At 40.4% G+C, this 15,777-nt stretch overlaps 6 protein-coding genes across 9 annotated transcripts; 4 read left to right on the top strand and 2 right to left on the bottom strand.

Moving 5' to 3' along the window:
- Window positions 1-35: 35 nt before the first annotated feature.
- Window positions 36-2,820, top strand: LOC144469527 (adenosine 3'-phospho 5'-phosphosulfate transporter 1). The gene is made up of 9 exons (XM_078179932.1): window positions 36-396; window positions 479-699; window positions 817-1,025; window positions 1,096-1,301; window positions 1,446-1,670; window positions 1,743-1,893; window positions 1,976-2,187; window positions 2,263-2,388; window positions 2,464-2,820. The coding sequence occupies exons 2-9, from the start codon at window positions 668-670 to the stop codon at window positions 2,629-2,631; spliced, it is 1,329 nt and encodes a 442-aa protein (XP_078036058.1). The 5' UTR covers window positions 36-396; window positions 479-667; the 3' UTR covers window positions 2,632-2,820.
- Window positions 2,821-2,944: 124 nt separating this feature from the next.
- LOC144469536 (transmembrane protein 216) lies at window positions 2,945-4,047 on the bottom strand. Of its 2 annotated transcripts, XM_078179948.1 has the most exons (3): window positions 3,887-4,047; window positions 3,274-3,812; window positions 2,945-3,203 (listed from the first exon to the last, which is right to left on the bottom strand). In XM_078179948.1, exons 2-3 carry the CDS (start codon window positions 3,598-3,600, stop codon window positions 3,102-3,104), a joined length of 429 nt encoding a protein of 142 aa, XP_078036074.1. In that variant the 5' UTR covers window positions 3,601-3,812; window positions 3,887-4,047; the 3' UTR covers window positions 2,945-3,101. The 2 variants fall into 2 exon arrangements, with proteins under 2 accessions (XP_078036074.1, XP_078036073.1); XM_078179947.1 differs by having other exon boundaries at window positions 2,945-3,812; window positions 3,887-4,043.
- Window positions 4,048-4,144: 97 nt separating this feature from the next.
- On the top strand, window positions 4,145-5,503 carry LOC144469532 (splicing regulator SDE2). The gene is made up of 2 exons (XM_078179939.1): window positions 4,145-4,582; window positions 4,657-5,503. Exons 1-2 carry the CDS (start codon window positions 4,478-4,480, stop codon window positions 5,419-5,421), a joined length of 870 nt encoding a protein of 289 aa, XP_078036065.1. The 5' UTR covers window positions 4,145-4,477; the 3' UTR covers window positions 5,422-5,503.
- A 1,205-nt stretch (window positions 5,504-6,708) lies between these two features.
- On the top strand, window positions 6,709-8,935 carry LOC144469528 (CLIP domain-containing serine protease HP8-like). The gene is made up of 3 exons (XM_078179933.1): window positions 6,709-6,923; window positions 7,305-7,745; window positions 7,910-8,935. The coding sequence occupies exons 1-3, from the start codon at window positions 6,857-6,859 to the stop codon at window positions 8,626-8,628; spliced, it is 1,227 nt and encodes a 408-aa protein (XP_078036059.1). The 5' UTR covers window positions 6,709-6,856; the 3' UTR covers window positions 8,629-8,935.
- A 152-nt stretch (window positions 8,936-9,087) lies between these two features.
- Window positions 9,088-12,302, top strand: LOC144469529 (melanization protease 1-like). Of its 2 annotated transcripts, none has more exons than XM_078179936.1 (5): window positions 9,088-10,230; window positions 10,359-10,531; window positions 10,924-11,218; window positions 11,372-11,643; window positions 11,769-12,302. In XM_078179936.1, exons 1-5 carry the CDS (start codon window positions 10,146-10,148, stop codon window positions 12,114-12,116), a joined length of 1,173 nt encoding a protein of 390 aa, XP_078036062.1. In that variant the 5' UTR covers window positions 9,088-10,145; the 3' UTR covers window positions 12,117-12,302. The 2 variants fall into 2 exon arrangements, with proteins under 2 accessions (XP_078036062.1, XP_078036061.1); XM_078179935.1 differs by having other exon boundaries at window positions 10,356-10,531.
- LOC144469524 (protein FAM161A-like) lies at window positions 11,939-15,563 on the bottom strand. Of its 2 annotated transcripts, XM_078179927.1 has the most exons (9): window positions 15,389-15,563; window positions 14,624-15,180; window positions 14,349-14,552; window positions 14,120-14,284; window positions 13,779-14,000; window positions 13,431-13,700; window positions 13,183-13,305; window positions 12,938-13,082; window positions 11,939-12,866 (listed from the first exon to the last, which is right to left on the bottom strand). In XM_078179927.1, exons 2-9 carry the CDS (start codon window positions 15,175-15,177, stop codon window positions 12,420-12,422), a joined length of 2,130 nt encoding a protein of 709 aa, XP_078036053.1. In that variant the 5' UTR covers window positions 15,178-15,180; window positions 15,389-15,563; the 3' UTR covers window positions 11,939-12,419. The 2 variants fall into 2 exon arrangements, with proteins under 2 accessions (XP_078036053.1, XP_078036054.1); XM_078179928.1 differs by lacking the exon at window positions 15,389-15,563 and having other exon boundaries at window positions 14,624-15,286.
- Window positions 15,564-15,777: the final 214 nt, after the last annotated feature.

The raw sequence follows: 15,777 nt of genomic DNA, 5'->3' as shown, positions 1-15,777 counted from the left end.
TAAATCTATGTACATTTCACGTACATATAGTTGATTGTATGACCTAATATGTATATTTAATATTGAAGCAGTAGAATATATTTCTTTGTACTTACATATATGTAGTCAAATGTATTTATCCTTGAAACGATTGAGAATTAATTGTAAAAGATTTTGATTTGTAGAAATCCTAATTTAATTAAGAAATAAAAAAGAAGCGTGTGATCGCAGATGTCGAATAGCAATAATCGATACTAAAATTTCACGTGTCGTGAGTCGTGACCACTAATAGATATGGATTTGACGTTCGTTAGTACAAAGATACAATTTCCTACAAAATATGATTTGACGGATCATTTTTGGATGGTTAGAAATTATCAATCGGAACGTAGTACGTTGTAGTTTCCATTGAATATGGTTAATAAATTTTCTACGTTGTCATAAAAAGCAATTTTCTATCTTATAAAATTATGATTTAAAAGTATTATGTATCATATAGAAACGCGATATGTAATGCAATATTACTTGAAAATTATTCACACTGAAATATTATATTTTTGTACTCGAAAGTGCAATCAAACATCATTTGACGTGGATTGGTGAAGGTTATAAAATAATTAGTAATTATCAAGATTATAAAGTTAGTGATCATCCATTGTATATTGTAAGTTGAATTCTAATAAAAACAATGCGAAATTTTGTGAGCGATCTTATAATTTGGTAAGTTATAGGTAAAGGGCTTCATATCGAGAAGTATACTTACGAAAATTGTATATTAATATGATGGTTTATATTAAAGTGTTTGGTTTACATTAAAATAATGATTTTTTTCTATAGCATACTATTACTACTGTTTGTGAGTCTTATATTCGGAGCTAGTGAAATTTTTCAATCTCTGGTAAATACTGGAGAGAAATTATTAGAGTCTTCCTCATACAATTGGATTGTTCGCTTGTGTTTAAATTTATTAAGTTATGCCACCGTACTATTACCTGGTTACCTCATCTATAAATATGTTCGTCACACCAAATACATCCAAAGAGGAGGTAAAAAAGCAACAAACCGTTAAAATTCAATACATTGTGTTATACCAAATTCTGTTTACATATGGAACAGGTAAAGGATGTATTCCAAGGTTGATACATTCATGTTTTATGGGTCACTGTGAAACAGGACTCTTGGACTCTTCTTATACCTCGACGCCGTCTAATCTTATTCAGCATACTTTTATGCAAGATGCCTTTTTACTCCTCTATTGCTTCTTCGGCTTACAAGTCAGCTACCTATCCTGGGGCTATTTACAAGAGAAGATAATGACACAGGTACGGCCCAAAGTTATGTTTGGCCCAAGTTACATTGATATTTGTTTTAGAACACAAATTACAAAATAAGTAAGTAGGTAATGTGGACCGATAATAATTTTACAATTTCAAGGTTTCTTCGACATGAAAATATTTGTCTTTCAGGAATACGAAGATGACAATGGGAATAAGGATCGTTTTAAAGATTCTCAGTTTCTAGTATTTGTTAATAGGATTTTAGCTTTCCTAATGTCAGGACTATATCTGGTGATTCAAAGACAACCACAGCACAAAGCACCGCTCTATAAATATGCATTTTGCTCATTGTCAAATATCATGAGCAGTTGGTGTCAGTACGAAGCATTAAAATATGTTAGCTTTCCAACACAGGTAGTCAATATATTATTGTTTCCTTTCAAAACTTTTATAAGATCAAGTTATATTGTCACTTACGTGTTTCAGGTGTTGGCAAAAGCTTCAAAAATTATACCAGTTATGATAATGGGGAAAATAATCTCACGTACTACGTACGAGTATTACGAATATGTTACAGCTATACTCATTTCTATTGGAATGACATTATTTATGTTGGATAGTTCTGATTATAGAAACGGTAAATGTAAAGTTTCTTAGATCTGTAACATGTATTCGTTAGTTTAAAAATTTTCTCATTCCTACCAATTTAATATTTTTAGATAATGCGACTACCGTCTCCGGTATTATTCTTTTAGGAGGCTACTTAATATTAGATAGCTTCACGAGTACCTGGCAAGATGCATTATTTACAGAATACGGTGCAACGAGCGTACAGATGATGTGTGTAGTTAATATGTTCTCCTGTTTATTTACCGCAATGTCTTTATTTCAACAATCGAGTTTCCCTCTCATATTTTTATTTATGACAAAGGTAATTACAATGAAACTTAATGAAATAAGTCTTTTGAATAATTATAAAACTGTTATTACTTTTTTTTTTTTATAGTATCCTCGGTTTATTATCGATTGTTTGCTTATTTCGGTCTGTTCTGCGACTGGCCAACTATATATATTTTACACAATTTCGAAATTTGGCCCAGTGACGTTTGTCATAATAATGACAATTCGGCAGGTAATAGTAGTACCTTTTACATGCCAATATTAACGAAGCATATAACATATAATTTAAATTATGAATTTGTTTCAGGGTCTAGCTATATTGTTGTCGTGTTTGATATATCACCATCGAGTAACAGTTGTCGGAATAATCGGTGTATTATTAGTATTTGGTTCTGTATTTTTACGGATATATTGTAATAATAGACTACGAGCCATTAGGAGGCGCAGAGCTGCGAATAACAGTATAAAAGATTGATTATGAAAATACAGAAAATAGGTATAATTTATTTCGATAATTGAATATATTATTTTTTAAATTTATATCTAATGAATTGTTCTTGAATCGATTATGCTATCGACGAGGTGTCGATCGCGTTGAATTAAATTCGAATGTTTAAAATTCCACCAAATACCTCTAACACAAAACGTAGTCTAGAGGCTGCAATTTTAAAAAAAGAAAAAGGTATATAACTTGTTTATTAAGATTGTATTTATTTTCTTATAACTATTTTATGTAAATATAGAATATGATTGGATAATTTTTATAAAAGAACTGTTAATAAAAAGGATTCAATTTAACAATTGTTTATAAAAGTGGAAATAGGTATCTGCACATGCAAATATGCATATACATTTGTTACAAGTTACATAGTACCAAAGGTATAGAAATCGACTATGAATCAAGTTTCATCACTACCATTTTTTTCCATCTCTATATTGTATACATTAAAATTCTGTGATATTGAATTTTATGTTGCACTCGTAAAGGAGACAGAGAACAGAATCAAGCATGGGCTTACTCTTCGGGAGATGGCGGTCGATAAATAGCTATAAGGCACAAGATTGAAATGATTAATTCTGATGCCAACAAAACTAATTGTATGCTGCAGAGTATTACTTCTAGCCTGAGCACATAGTTCTGCCAGATCAAGAAATACAATGTCGCCAATGAACTGGGCACTGTTAAAACAACTCCGATCAGAATCGGTAATCCATGTTCGGTCAAGTTTCCTTTCCTTCCAAGATAAATTCTAGCTCCTTCTGTGACTATGAGGAAGAACAAAAGTGCAAACTCTGTCAGCGTTGTGCTTGTGCCAGGTGAAGGCAAATTTGCTGCCTTGAAGAATCCCATGCCTAACTCGCAAACAGCAAACATACCGAAATAAAAAGAGTTTAGGTACATGAGAATTTCATACGTCAAAGAGGAAGTGGCTATTGTGGGCATTCTATTAAATTTGAATCGGCATACAAACAATTATATGTATCAGGCTACGTGCAGCCTGTTCATTTGAACTTGATTTCTTTAACAAACAAGTCTATTCTTTCACTGTGAGTATTCATAATCACTTATCCTTTTGTAATTTAGCCGATGAGAAAGAATACCTTACCATATTTCTCCTCGCTTTGCTATTACTATTAATAATTTAATTGAATATCCTGTAATACAACGATATAGTCATAATTCCTACCATGAAAATCTATTTCTTCTTTTAATGGTTGTAAATACATACATGTTTGAGAGACGTACGGAATTAGAAAAGTATATTGTAATTATTGCAACAAATCGTTTTTACAACTTATTTTGTGCTGAATACATACACTGTGGATAATACCAATGACCAATGGGTACGAAGATCGCATTACTTGGGTTTGGGTTAGAAAGACATTAAACGCGAGGATATCAAGTTGCTAGAATTACATACATATGTATGTGCATACACTTACAAATCATTTTTTTCAATGCACGTATCCGCTCTTTCGTGTTTCATTATCAATGCTTGTTCGACGCAAGTGGATGCCAATCTTACTCGTTTCATGACATTTCTGCGGCTTCGAAATGCTTTTGTATATAAACGTAAATATAAATACAAATCGTATACATATATGGTATAATATTGAATAATCAACTTCTATGGAGCAATAATAAATAAAAGATATTGAAAATGTCGCGGCAACGATTGTTATTTTGCAACGCATGCGTCGAACATGGAGAGTAATGCATGGGTGATGAAAGGTCTGGGCACAGACTCACCTAGGCAAATGCATTGGGGACTGAGATACGTTTAGCTTACGTTGTTGTTAGTATTTCGTGGAACATCGAAATGATAAACGTTCAAATAAGTACTGCATCTGGTGCGAGGCAAATGTTTACCGTTGTCACACCGATTAAACTTGTCGATTTGCGTAATCGGATCGAAAATTTTACGGTAAGCAACAGAATGATTTGACATAACCTTAAAAAGTTGTGTGTTTCTTGACAAAATGATATGTTTGGTTGTAGAATTCCTCGCAAGAAAACTTTTATATCGTACATAACGGAAAGCTTGTGAACGAGAACGATACTTGCTATCATGGATACGTTTCTATCGTTCCCCGACTGCTCGGGGGAAAGGGAGGCTTTGGATCTATGTTGCGCGCAATCGGTGCACAAATCGAGAAAACTACGAATCGCGAGGCTTGCAGAGACTTGAGTGGCCGCAGGCTTCGCGATATCAACGAGGAAAAAAGATTAAAGGCTTGGATCGAGAAACAAGGAAAACGCGAAGAAGAAGCTGCAGAGCGCAAGAAAAAGAAATTGGAACGACTTTGCACCGAACCAAAACATGAGTTCAAAGATCAGACGTACGATCGTGAAAGATCAGTTTTAACGGAAAGGGTCGGCGATGCTGTCGAAGAAGGATTTAAGATTGCTGGTGGATCTGGACTAAAAAGAAAATTCGACGATGTGTTTAAACCGAATAAAAAGAAAACTTTATTGGACATAGATATCGATTCCGACGAGTTGGACAGTTCCGACGAAAGCGACGACGAAAAAACAAAAGTTAGGAAAATTAATCAAACTGAACTCTTATCGAACGATAGTGGACACTCCAACGGCGAAAGCGGTAGAGATAGTGGGAATAAAAATGGGATGGAATTTAATTATTCTGAAGTTATTTCCATTCATAGAATAGACGATAGAAATTCAGAACTTTCCAATTTAAATTTAATGAAAACTAGTGGCGAAGATCTTAAAGAATCTATAGGAATCGTGCGTTCTTTGTAAACATTGATACAAAGTAAGTTCTATTTCTGTATTTTGCGTGTAATGTTGTACAAGTATCTGTGTAATAAAATTTCAAACAGTATATGGTCCAAGAATAGTATATACATATATATGTATATTTAAAAAATTGTCCATCTGCAAACAGGGCTAATGAGGCAACGAGCGATTTGTAAAAATCATTTACCAACAGTACTTTGCAATTGCATCGATGCGTCCATTTAAAAAGACCTCGTGCATATTTAGTACCAATCAAGTACAAACGATCGTTTCTCGCATACTTTTTTCGAACTTGCGTGTGTGCCATATGTGCCAGAGTTCCCAGGCAAACGTAATAACACGGTTTGCAACAATGTTTGCGCGACATAAGCTGGAAAAATTGTTCGATTTATGTATATTTGTCTTATCGTATAAAGGCGTGGAGGTATGGCTTAGAGAAACGATATTTATAGACGATTCTCACATCATTGAAAGATTCGTGTTCCACGATAGAAAATTGATTGGACAACAAAGTGGACGACGAAGAAGCGCAAGTGCTGTACTTCGCGGACATTTTCAACTTTCAATTTCTTTCGCTTCACATATAGTGATAGTTGGAAATTCGAGCACAAATGAAATCGCCGGATATCGACATCGATACTGACACCGATATTCTTTTGTTGCGCGATAACTTGTAATTGCAAAACGTTGATATGCAGTGTTGCTATTCCGACTACGTAATAGTTCTTTCCGTAAACGTATGTACCACAAATATAGCAAAAATAACTGCTGAAACGTTTCTTGGACAATTTTTAAAATTAGAATACTTTAAACGTTGTTAGCAATATGCTATACGTTTTAGACTTGCTCCGGTTAAACAACTTTACCAATCTGCGTATAATCTCCAACAGAACGAACGAACGAAGCTCGGTGTTTTCCAGTTACATATATCCCGGCTGGATCGAATCGGACAAATCCATGAAATTCTAAGAGAAACGTTCGAAGGAAAATGTTTTAAGCCAAATAGAGGTCTGGGTCGTCCTTTTCCTCATTCTTTCTCGTTCTACCTCGTCTTACGTCGCACGTGTTTTATCAGCACCGCAGTAACCGCGCGTCCGTTCATTTTTAAATTTAGTCGAATCCTCTTTCGTCGAGCAGAGTCTCGAGCAACTTTATGCCGATCGGATCGAGAAAACAAAAGTACGGACAAACGGAGTGAAAAATCGGTGATCAATTATTTAAACGAAACGTTCCTAAATATAGTGGGGGAACTAGTTGACCGTGACTTCGGCTGGTCTATCATTGCCCATATCGGTACTGTCAGTCTGCATCCCGATCTTGGACACAACGGCCACGAATTTCGCAAGCGCATCCAATTCTCGTCGAACGTTGCACAATTATTCAAGGATCGCCAGCAATTCTAAGAATCGTTCTGATCGCGCGAAGCGACGCATCGGAAATGATCAAATTAATTGTCTCGAGCGTGCTCCTCCAAGCACTGATCGTACCGTACACCGTCCATGCGCGTAAGTAAAACTAGTTTCACACTCTCAAAAAGAATTCTCGAGCTGAACGTCCCGAAGATGTAGCACACGCATCGCTGACTAGAAGTAAGAAACGTTAAAATTACGATTCGCGAAAGGACGCGCGATCCTTCGGCGTTCGACGATTGGTTCGCATAATAATCAAATTACGAAACAATGGGAAGACCCGTCCGCTTTATCGAGGCAATCATCTAAACGAAGGCGACGAGGATACTTTCTGAGATGTGCAATGTCGTCGCGCCAAGGCCAGCCGGCGGCAGGATGATCGTCGAGCGTCGATTAAAGTTGTTTTCCGAACTCGAAAGAACAATTTGGTACGATTCGATTACGTTTCGTTTTTCTTTTCTTTTCTTTCCTTTCCAGAGTATGCAGGATCATTCTCGAGGTGCGCGACACCGTACGGTGCGAGCGGAGTGTGTATCGGTATTCGAGAATGCCCAGTGTTGCTGCATATCCTGCAAATGCAACCCATTCCTCCAGGAACCGTAGAATTTTTGAGACAATCGCGGTGCAGCGTCGAAGGGGAGGAGCTGCGCGTGTGTTGTCCAGGAGCAAGCTTGAACACAACTCCCCGCGGCAATCAAGAATACCCCAACTTGGGTGGACAAACGCCGAGTCCGCAGGGTATCGATGCGAACAATCCGTATCTCGGAGGAAACGTCGATTCAAACGCGTCGTACGATCTATCCAATAATTCCTTGCTTCCGACCGAATGCGGCAAGGATTTGTCTCAAAGAATTTTTGGCGGAGAACGCACCGACATCGACGAATTCCCTTGGATGGCTCTCTTGGAGTATGCTAGACGTAAGGAACGCGCACACCGTAGACAATATAGTTGCCCAAAGATAGATACATCGAACCAGCCACACATGCAGTTATCATTTTTCGTCCTCCGCGTGTTAGAATAGATGGTATCGTCGTATAGACGGGTTCTATCTGTATCGTACGTGCGTCTCTCTTTGTTTTAGCGAACGGAAGGTCGACGTCTTGCGGAGGTGTGCTGATCAGCAAGCGTTACGTCCTTACGGCGGCGCACTGCATCGTGGGCAAGGATTTGCCCAAGACATGGAGATTGGAGAACGTCCGTTTAGGAGAATACAACACCGACACACATCCCGATTGCATACAAGACGGGGACGTGATTCTCGTCTGCGCCGACGACCCGGTCACCGTCGGAGTGGAGGAACAGATCGCGCACGAGAACTATCGACCGTCCTCCAGGGACCAGAAGTACGACATCGCGTTGCTCAGGTTGACTCGGGACGTTTCGTTCACCAACTACGTGAAACCGATTTGTCTGCCGCCGAACGCGGCCATCCCCGACGAGCAGCATCTATTCGCCGCTGGCTGGGGAAAGACGGAGAACAGGTCGTCGTCGGGCGTCAAGTTGAAGGTCTCGCTGCCTCTGGTCAACAAGGAACAATGCCAGGTGACCTACAGTAATGCCGGAGTGAACCTCGGCGCCAGCCAAATCTGTGCCGGCGGCCAAAAGAACAAAGATTCCTGCAGAGGAGACTCGGGCGGACCTTTGATGGCATTGGAGAGAACTCGAGAGGGTAAAGGGAAATGGTCGGTCGTCGGCGTCGTCTCGTTTGGACCGTCGCCCTGCGGCATGCTCGGATGGCCCGGCGTCTACACTAAAGTTGCCGACTTTGTACCTTGGATCATCGGCAAGATGAGACCTTGAGGCTCAAAAGGAAAGGCGTCTTCTGCCTGTACTTTTGCTCGTACACGTAGTTGTAGTTCTGTAATTGTATCTCTCGTAACTTGTGCCAAGCTAATCTCACCGATTCACGTTGTCTCATACTTCTGCGCGATCTACTTTACATTTATACGCGCGTTCTACTGTGTAGCATAAATATTTTTTAAACATAATTCCCAAGGTACTATTCCGGCGGTAATCGATCGACCAGAGAATATTTTCCTTCGCGATCACGTTGTAATCTCGCCGTGCTCGATTCGATTACCGTAATAAATGGTTTGCTTTATCGTTATCGGTTCGAAAAGTTATTGCTTTTAGCAACCAGTTACCGCAGTCTGTAGCGTGGATGCGGTTGCGTTATACATATACACGTTGTTTGATTTCCCCGTTTACGATATCGCGAATAAAAGCGTGGTGTATAAACGAGACGCGCGATTGACCCCTTGAACCGAGAATTATTATCGAAAAGAATTATCGGGAATTATCGGGAATACCGAAATCACTGGGAACGCGCGTTTCATCGGCGACGAAAACGCTCGGATATCGGTGGAACTCGGAAGATGAAAAACAACTAGATTTTTGGAATGTTTATCGATCGACAAAGACGACGTTGGCAGCGGAACCGGTTTTTGCGGAGTGGAAAGAAGAAAACCTGTAACATGATTGCGGCGCGACGGCCACGGACGTCGCGGCGACGGGTTTCCGACCACGGAGCTGACCACGATCGCGCGGTCCTGGGGTCGCGCGATTCAACCAACGGGGGTCAAGCGTATTTAAAATCGCATCGCGCGCATTTTCATATCGCTGGAAGAATTTTTTTGTCAGCCCCCTCTCCTCCGGGAACTATTTTTTCGCACGGTCGAAAGACTCGCGGATCTCTACAGATGGCAGCAGTTAGTACCTCAAGGACCATCGCGCGCGCGTTCCGCGTTCTCCGCGGAACCAGCAAATAAACAGTTTTCGAAACTGGTTTGTCTGCTTCGCACGCGGTTTGAAAAATCACAGGCTGCAGGCAAGTGTAAATGCGGAACGCGACCGTCTTCGCTCTCGCCCATGCCGTCTCTGCCCGAACAATTCGATCGGATCGAAGTAATTGAAATCGCAGAGAGAGAGAGAGAGAGAGAGAGAATTTACGTGCCAACACGCCGCTGCGAAGCTGCTTGCCGATTACTCGAACGTCTGCCAAAAGTAAAAAGAAACAATAATGAATAGTAGTGTGGGCAACGAGTAAAAAGAGTACAACACATGGCGCTGGGGCTGTAGAATACAGAGTACAGAGTACATACAGGGTATAGAGTAAAGAGTGAGAATAAAAGGAAGGAGATCGGTGGAGCGAAGGTGGGAGACGGAAGGGGAAAGAAGGAAAGAGCAAAAGAGTAGAGTGGAAGGAGCAGAAGAGTAAAGAGCAAAGATCAAGAAGTAAAGAGTAAAAGTTGCAAGAGTAAAGAATAAAGAGTAGAGTAAAGAGGTAAAGAGTAAAGAGCGGCGTGGCGCGATAATACATGTATAATACATACCGCAGAAGCATGACTCGCCGTATTCTTCTCTCTGTACTCGTGATTCTGCTTCTACAGAGATGTACCGCACGTGAGTAAAATCGCACGAGCTTCTAACGCGTTTTGAAATTCTTCGAAAGAACTTCGAGCCATGTAAATACGCACGCGTGCATGTCCTCCTTCTTATCGCGTATAATATCGTGTTCTTTCGAACAGAAGAACGGTGCAACACTCCCGAGAACAGACCTGGTTTGTGCATCAATGTACGGAATTGTCAGCGAGTTGTTCAACTTTTGCAACAAAAGCCCTTGACCAAAGAAACTCTAAATTACTTGCGCAGCTTGCAATGCGACTTCGAGGGGAAAGTTCCGAAAGTTTGCTGCGAACAACAGGTAAATAAACAAGCGTCTATGCGACGATGTACAGCCGTGTTATAGCGTATAGCTTCGGACAAAAGTATATGTATTCGAAATGAGAGGAGCATCGTTTCCAATTGTCTCGTTGCCATTTTGCTATGTTATCGATCGCACAGGAATCGCGTTTCGATTAAAGGAAACGCGCCGACCTTGAGAATGTTAGGTCGACAAGTAGTCGAATGAAAAGCAAAACTGACTCAAAAAAGAAATCATTTTCAAGGCGAATTGCAAGAAATGAAATGAGTATCGTAACGATACTCTCGAACATAGAACGTGAATGCGATATGTAGTAGTTAATAGTCGTGCGCGTCCGACGCGGTCGCTATAAGGAAATTGCGGCGAATAATAGGAAATAAAAATGATTTCAGACTACTCCACCAGTAGTGTCGGAAACCACGAAGGCGCCGGAAACCACAAATGCGCCGGAACCTCCGAACGTATTGAACCATCCGAACTTGCGGCTGATAAACGAGGAGTTCTGTGGTCCAGCAACCACGCCAAAGATTTTCGGCGGAAATAAAACCGGCGTGCTCGAATTTCCGTGGATGGCGTTGCTCGCTTATGAAACCGGCAGCGATGTCCCGGAATTCAAATGCGGAGGATCACTGATCAACAAACGATACGTGCTAACTGCTGCCCACTGCGTTACAAGACTACCTTCTGGTAACCGAGATTCGATAACTGTAAACAGATAATGACCGCAACGAATAATATTAACAGTATTAATAATATTAATAGTATTCGTAATAAGGAAGCGAGATGCTTACCCAAAATTTGAGACGGGACCTCGAAATTTCCAATGATTACACTCTTCAGGTACAAGACTAATCGGGGTTCGGATAGGAGAACATGATTTGTCTACGGAACGGGACTGCGACAAGGACGAGGATGGACTCGAGTCGGTTTGCGCGGAGAGATACCAAGACTTTGGCTTGGAAAGCGTGCATTTTCATCCGGATTACATGCCGAGGTTGGCGCAGAACGACATCGCGTTGTTGCGATTGAACGGTGACGCCGATTTCAGGCCCAAGAATGTGAGGCCGATCTGCTTACCGGTCGGCTTCAACTCTACTCTGCCTCGAAAAAAGGTGAGCCCATTGGCATTTAGCTAATCGTAAGCGCGAGTAAGCGCCGCGCGAGCGCATCACCGCTTTCATTTCCTTGAAACGATCCTCCTCGTGATCCGTTTGTTTCTCATGTTCGGTCACGACAGGTAGTAGTGACGGGTTGGGGCATGACGGAGACCGGTATGCGAAGTCAGGCCCTGCTGCAGGTGAAATTAACGCACGTCACCAACGAAGAATGCGCTCAAGCCTACAGAGGCAAAGCGCCAATTTGGCACAAGCAGATATGCGCGGGTGGTACCAAGACTGCGGATGCCTGCCCCGGGGATAGCGGTGGACCGCTTCAGATACCGACGTTGTTGAACAACGACGTGAAATCCGTTCAGTTCGGAATCGTCAGCTTCGGCCTCCGGGGTTGCGCTATAGAAGGTGTCCCCGGCGTTTACACCAACGTTCTCTATTACATGGACTGGATCTTAAACATTATTCGACCTTAAACTGTTCGGTGACCATGTGATCGATTACCCGATTCCACAATTGCTGACCAATTGCCAATCGAGATCGTTGCGTGCGTAGCGATATGTATAACTGCACCCTGTGCTCGCACTTCGGTCATTATATATTTTGACCTTTGAAAATTTTATGATAACGTTAATAATAAATTGTCATCGATTAAATATTCATTTTATTGTATGAATGCACACCGTTACTCGCGCCCAAAGTTCCGAAATGCATCGATGTCATGCGAAATTACCGAAGGAAGCGTTATGCGCGTATAACGTTGCTTCTACGGTCGTGTATCAGCATCGATTAGAATTTACGTTACTCTCGGTATTGGTTTGCGATTCGTTCTCATCGCGTTCACCGTTGGATAATCTTTGATTGTCGCGTAACCGGTCGTTGTCGTTTTGATCGTTGATCAGCTCCGCTGTCTCGTTTATAGAAACTTTTAATTGACCGCGGTCTCCTCTCTTCTTCGAGAGCGAACACGGAGACTTTGTCGCCGATTTATCGGAAGCGTGCGACGTGGACGCATCCGTCGACTTTGACAATTGACTTATTGACAATAACGTTCCGGAAGAACTGGTGATCGACCCAGAATCCGGTCTTCGACAAATATTATCGTACGCGATGTACGAATTTACACCAACTACGCGCGATTGTTGCCGCTGTTGATTCCGCTTCTGTTTTCGTTGCAGCAACTTCGAACTGCCCTTTTGCGGTGTTTCCGCCAGCTCTTGATAAGTCTGAAACAAAGCGCTCGCTAACGTTCTTTTTAAAAAGGCAGTGATTGATAATTCGGTGATCCCCTATTTACCTGGGAGTGGCGTTCGAAAAGAGTTGGTATTAGCGTCACGCGATTCAGCATCATTTCCATCTGCAAACGATGACGTTCCGCTTGTTCGCGTGCTTCGTCGCGACGCAACGAAGTCCGAATGTTAAGGTCCCTCTGATGGTCGTGCCTTGTGTTCAAAATTTCTACATATGTACTTGTACTCTTCGGGAGAACATCTTACGTTAAACGGATGCGCGTACGATGTTCTTACTTGACGAGAGTCGTACCTTGCCGCGGACCTCAAAGCTCTCCACACGGGATGCCGTCCGATTAAGGATTCTCTCATTCTCGTTTCCTGTTCTCGACGTTTCTCCTCCATTTTCTCTTTGATTTCGCGCTCCAATTTTTCTCTGAAACATAAGCGCGCTATGTACCAAATTATAGATACGTAGACACGTGGAAACGTGGACGTGGACAAACGGGAACGTAAACGTAGACGATTATTAATAGGAGAGCAGGCGCTTCCGATAAGTACCGTGACACTTGACATCTCAAGATCGCTGCTAAATTATTTCCTCGTTGCGGCAAAAGGGACATCGCGGATCTACATCGTTCTAACGGCGGTGACGTAACATTAGACGATTCGATGGAATTCCTACTCCCAAAATTCTCGTTGCAACTTTCTTTAACGTCCTTGAAATGCGTGCACTGAAATGCGGACCTGACGCGTTCTCGTCTAGCCATCGACGGCGGCAAGCAAGAAGACTTCATTAATTCCGCCGCTCTCACTTTTTTCTGCAGATCCCTGAACATTACAGACGTTCCTAGTTAACTATACTTAAATATAATCGTATCGAATCGACGATTTATTTATCCTATTCACCTGTAATATTCGTCCTCGAGCATACGATCGTATATGTCGGTACTGAACAGATTTTTTGGCACGGGTTTAGCTTTGAATATTGTACACATGTTCACGCTTTTGCTACGAATTTCTGGGCTAGATCGTACCAAAATTCTTCGAGCTCGACGATCACATTCCAACCGAAACGGTCGCATCTGGGACATTAAATTTAAAGCACTCTCTTCGCGAATTATACGACTTCTAAAAGTAAATACGTTAAACATTTCTACTTGATATTCCTTAGCGAGAGTTCTAGTGCTAAAATATCTGGCTCTTATCGATTCAGCCAGCGTATGTAAAGCGCAAGCAGGAAATCATACCGTTCTTCCTTTTCCGCCAATAACTTGTCATAAAGCGGAATCTTAGATGTAAGCGGAATTGGTCTTACGCGACGTTTCCTACAAGGACTTTTATTAACATTCCCATAGTGTTTGCGTCGCGTGTCACTTGTTTCAACATGATCCATGTACTTTTCTGCTTCTTCTCTGAAACATTCAACAATACATGTATATTGGATAATTTAATCTCAAATATAAAATCTGATATTACCTTAAAGTAAAGCTAAATGGTTTAGGTACGGTAGGATGCCATTCTTTGGAGGTACTAGCTGGCAAGCTCCTTGTTTCAATGCTATCTGTGTCGCTGTCTAATTCACCTTTACTGTGGGATTCGCTTGACAATTTCCAACTGTTGTCGGCCAAATGTATTTTCTCGTTACACATTGTTTTAGATTCTTTATCCCTTTGTTTGTGCCTATATGTGTGATACAGAATCTACAGTCACGGGTATACAAAATGAAGCTGTTCCTAACTAATTGTACCTACCTATTTGTCAGAAAATCCTGATTCTCTGTAGGGCAAAGGAATGTATCGGATAGGTGAAGCGTAGGACTAGTCATTCTGTACTCTTCCAAATAACACTTTTTACCATCTAGTTTCAAATCATTTATACCATTTTTATCAGGAGCCTTTACCTTCTGATTGTATTTTGACATCAATGGACTTGATACATTTACTTCTTCTTCATCGGCAAGCGAATTTTCCAAATTTTTCAATAACAATTTCTGTTTTCTCTTCAAATAGTCTACTTTTTGCTTGAACTGTTCATTCGACAAATGATGAATTTGACCATAATCTGGGATACTCTCTAAAAATTCTATAAAGTTGTCTACAATTTCTCTGGGACTCGATATTTCTGATTCACTGATGGTACTATTGCCGGATGCAAAGTTTATCTTATTCATCTTATTGGGGTGGTCAACTTTGCAATTTCTTGCAACTTTGGGACGTTCGTAAGAAGGTGTTGGTTGTCTACTATAAGGATCTACTGGAACTTTCACGCAAGAGTTGTAAAACGATGTGCCTCTATGTTCTGCCATTGTCTATTAAAAAAAAAAATTTTTTTATTTTAGTGAACTGTTATCATGTTTTATATGTACTTGACATACAAATTTAATATAGAATAAATGGAAGACATTTTTAGTTTTCTTCCTGCATAAATAATTGGAACAATTAAAATCTATTAAAAGAATCTTAAGCATTTCAGTTTATTCAACAATACTTGTCAATCTGTATTTGTTACATACTTACCGTTCGTGTGTTGCACTGTTGGCGGAAATATTTGAAACTGATTTATGTGAATAATAATATACGAAGCAACATATATATTTCTAATTTATTATCGTTATGTAACATTTTCCTCAAATATATTGATAACTTGGTAAAGCGCATTTATTTACACGAAAGTATATTTGGAATTGGAAGAGATCAATGTGTGTAATCTTCGTGTTACTTGCGTACATATATTCGTCACCATGGTAAATCCGAAATCCGAAGTAACATTGTTAATACGAAAGAATATACGCAATTATTAATTCGCAATAGTAAAACACTAGTAAAGTAAATAATACTAATTTTATTTGCTTATAAACTGTTAGTATGTATATTCATGTATGTGTACATATTCAGATAATTTAATC

The sequence above is a fragment of the Augochlora pura genome, chromosome 4 (assembly GCF_028453695.1).
Source record: "Augochlora pura isolate Apur16 chromosome 4, APUR_v2.2.1, whole genome shotgun sequence".
NCBI classification, from domain to species: Eukaryota; Metazoa; Arthropoda; class Insecta; order Hymenoptera; family Halictidae; genus Augochlora; species Augochlora pura.
This window is presented reverse-complemented; position numbering and strand designations above follow the sequence as displayed.

Excerpts from the sequence above, each read along its gene's own strand:
- LOC144469527 (XM_078179932.1), top strand. The coding sequence starts at position 668 with ATGCGAAATTTTGTGAGCGATCTTATAATTTG. Across the intron at positions 1,894-1,975 it reads TAGTTCTGATTATAGAAACG|ATAATGCGACTACCGTCTCC; the intron begins GTAAATGTAAAG and ends TAATATTTTTAG. Across the intron at positions 2,188-2,262 it reads TATTTTTATTTATGACAAAG|TATCCTCGGTTTATTATCGA; the intron begins GTAATTACAATG and ends TTTTTTTTATAG.
- LOC144469536 (XM_078179948.1), bottom strand. The coding sequence starts at position 3,600 with ATGCCCACAATAGCCACTTCCTCTTTGACGTATGAAATTCTCATGTAC. Across the intron at positions 3,204-3,273 it reads ACTATGTGCTCAGGCTAGAA|CTATTTATCGACCGCCATCT; the intron begins GTAATACTCTGC and ends TGTGCCTTATAG.
- LOC144469532 (XM_078179939.1), top strand. The coding sequence starts at position 4,478 with ATGATAAACGTTCAAATAAGTACTGCATCTGGTGCGAGGCAAATGTTT. Across the intron at positions 4,583-4,656 it reads ATCGGATCGAAAATTTTACG|AATTCCTCGCAAGAAAACTT; the intron begins GTAAGCAACAGA and ends GTTTGGTTGTAG.
- LOC144469528 (XM_078179933.1), top strand. The coding sequence starts at position 6,857 with ATGATCAAATTAATTGTCTCGAGCGTGCTCCTCCAAGCACTGATCGTA. Across the intron at positions 6,924-7,304 it reads ACCGTACACCGTCCATGCGC|AGTATGCAGGATCATTCTCG; the intron begins GTAAGTAAAACT and ends TTTCCTTTCCAG. Across the intron at positions 7,746-7,909 it reads TCTCTTGGAGTATGCTAGAC|CGAACGGAAGGTCGACGTCT; the intron begins GTAAGGAACGCG and ends TCTTTGTTTTAG.
- LOC144469529 (XM_078179935.1), top strand. The coding sequence starts at position 10,146 with ATGTATAATACATACCGCAGAAGCATGACTCGCCGTATTCTTCTCTCT. Across the intron at positions 10,231-10,355 it reads TCTACAGAGATGTACCGCAC|AAGAACGGTGCAACACTCCC; the intron begins GTGAGTAAAATC and ends TCTTTCGAACAG. Across the intron at positions 11,644-11,768 it reads CTACTCTGCCTCGAAAAAAG|GTAGTAGTGACGGGTTGGGG; the intron begins GTGAGCCCATTG and ends CGGTCACGACAG.
- LOC144469524 (XM_078179927.1), bottom strand. The coding sequence starts at position 15,177 with ATGGCAGAACATAGAGGCACATCGTTTTACAACTCTTGCGTGAAAGTT. Across the intron at positions 14,001-14,119 it reads TTGGCGGAAAAGGAAGAACG|AAGTCGTATAATTCGCGAAG; the intron begins GTATGATTTCCT and ends ATTTACTTTTAG. Across the intron at positions 12,867-12,937 it reads TTTTCGAACGCCACTCCCAG|ACTTATCAAGAGCTGGCGGA; the intron begins GTAAATAGGGGA and ends GCTTTGTTTCAG.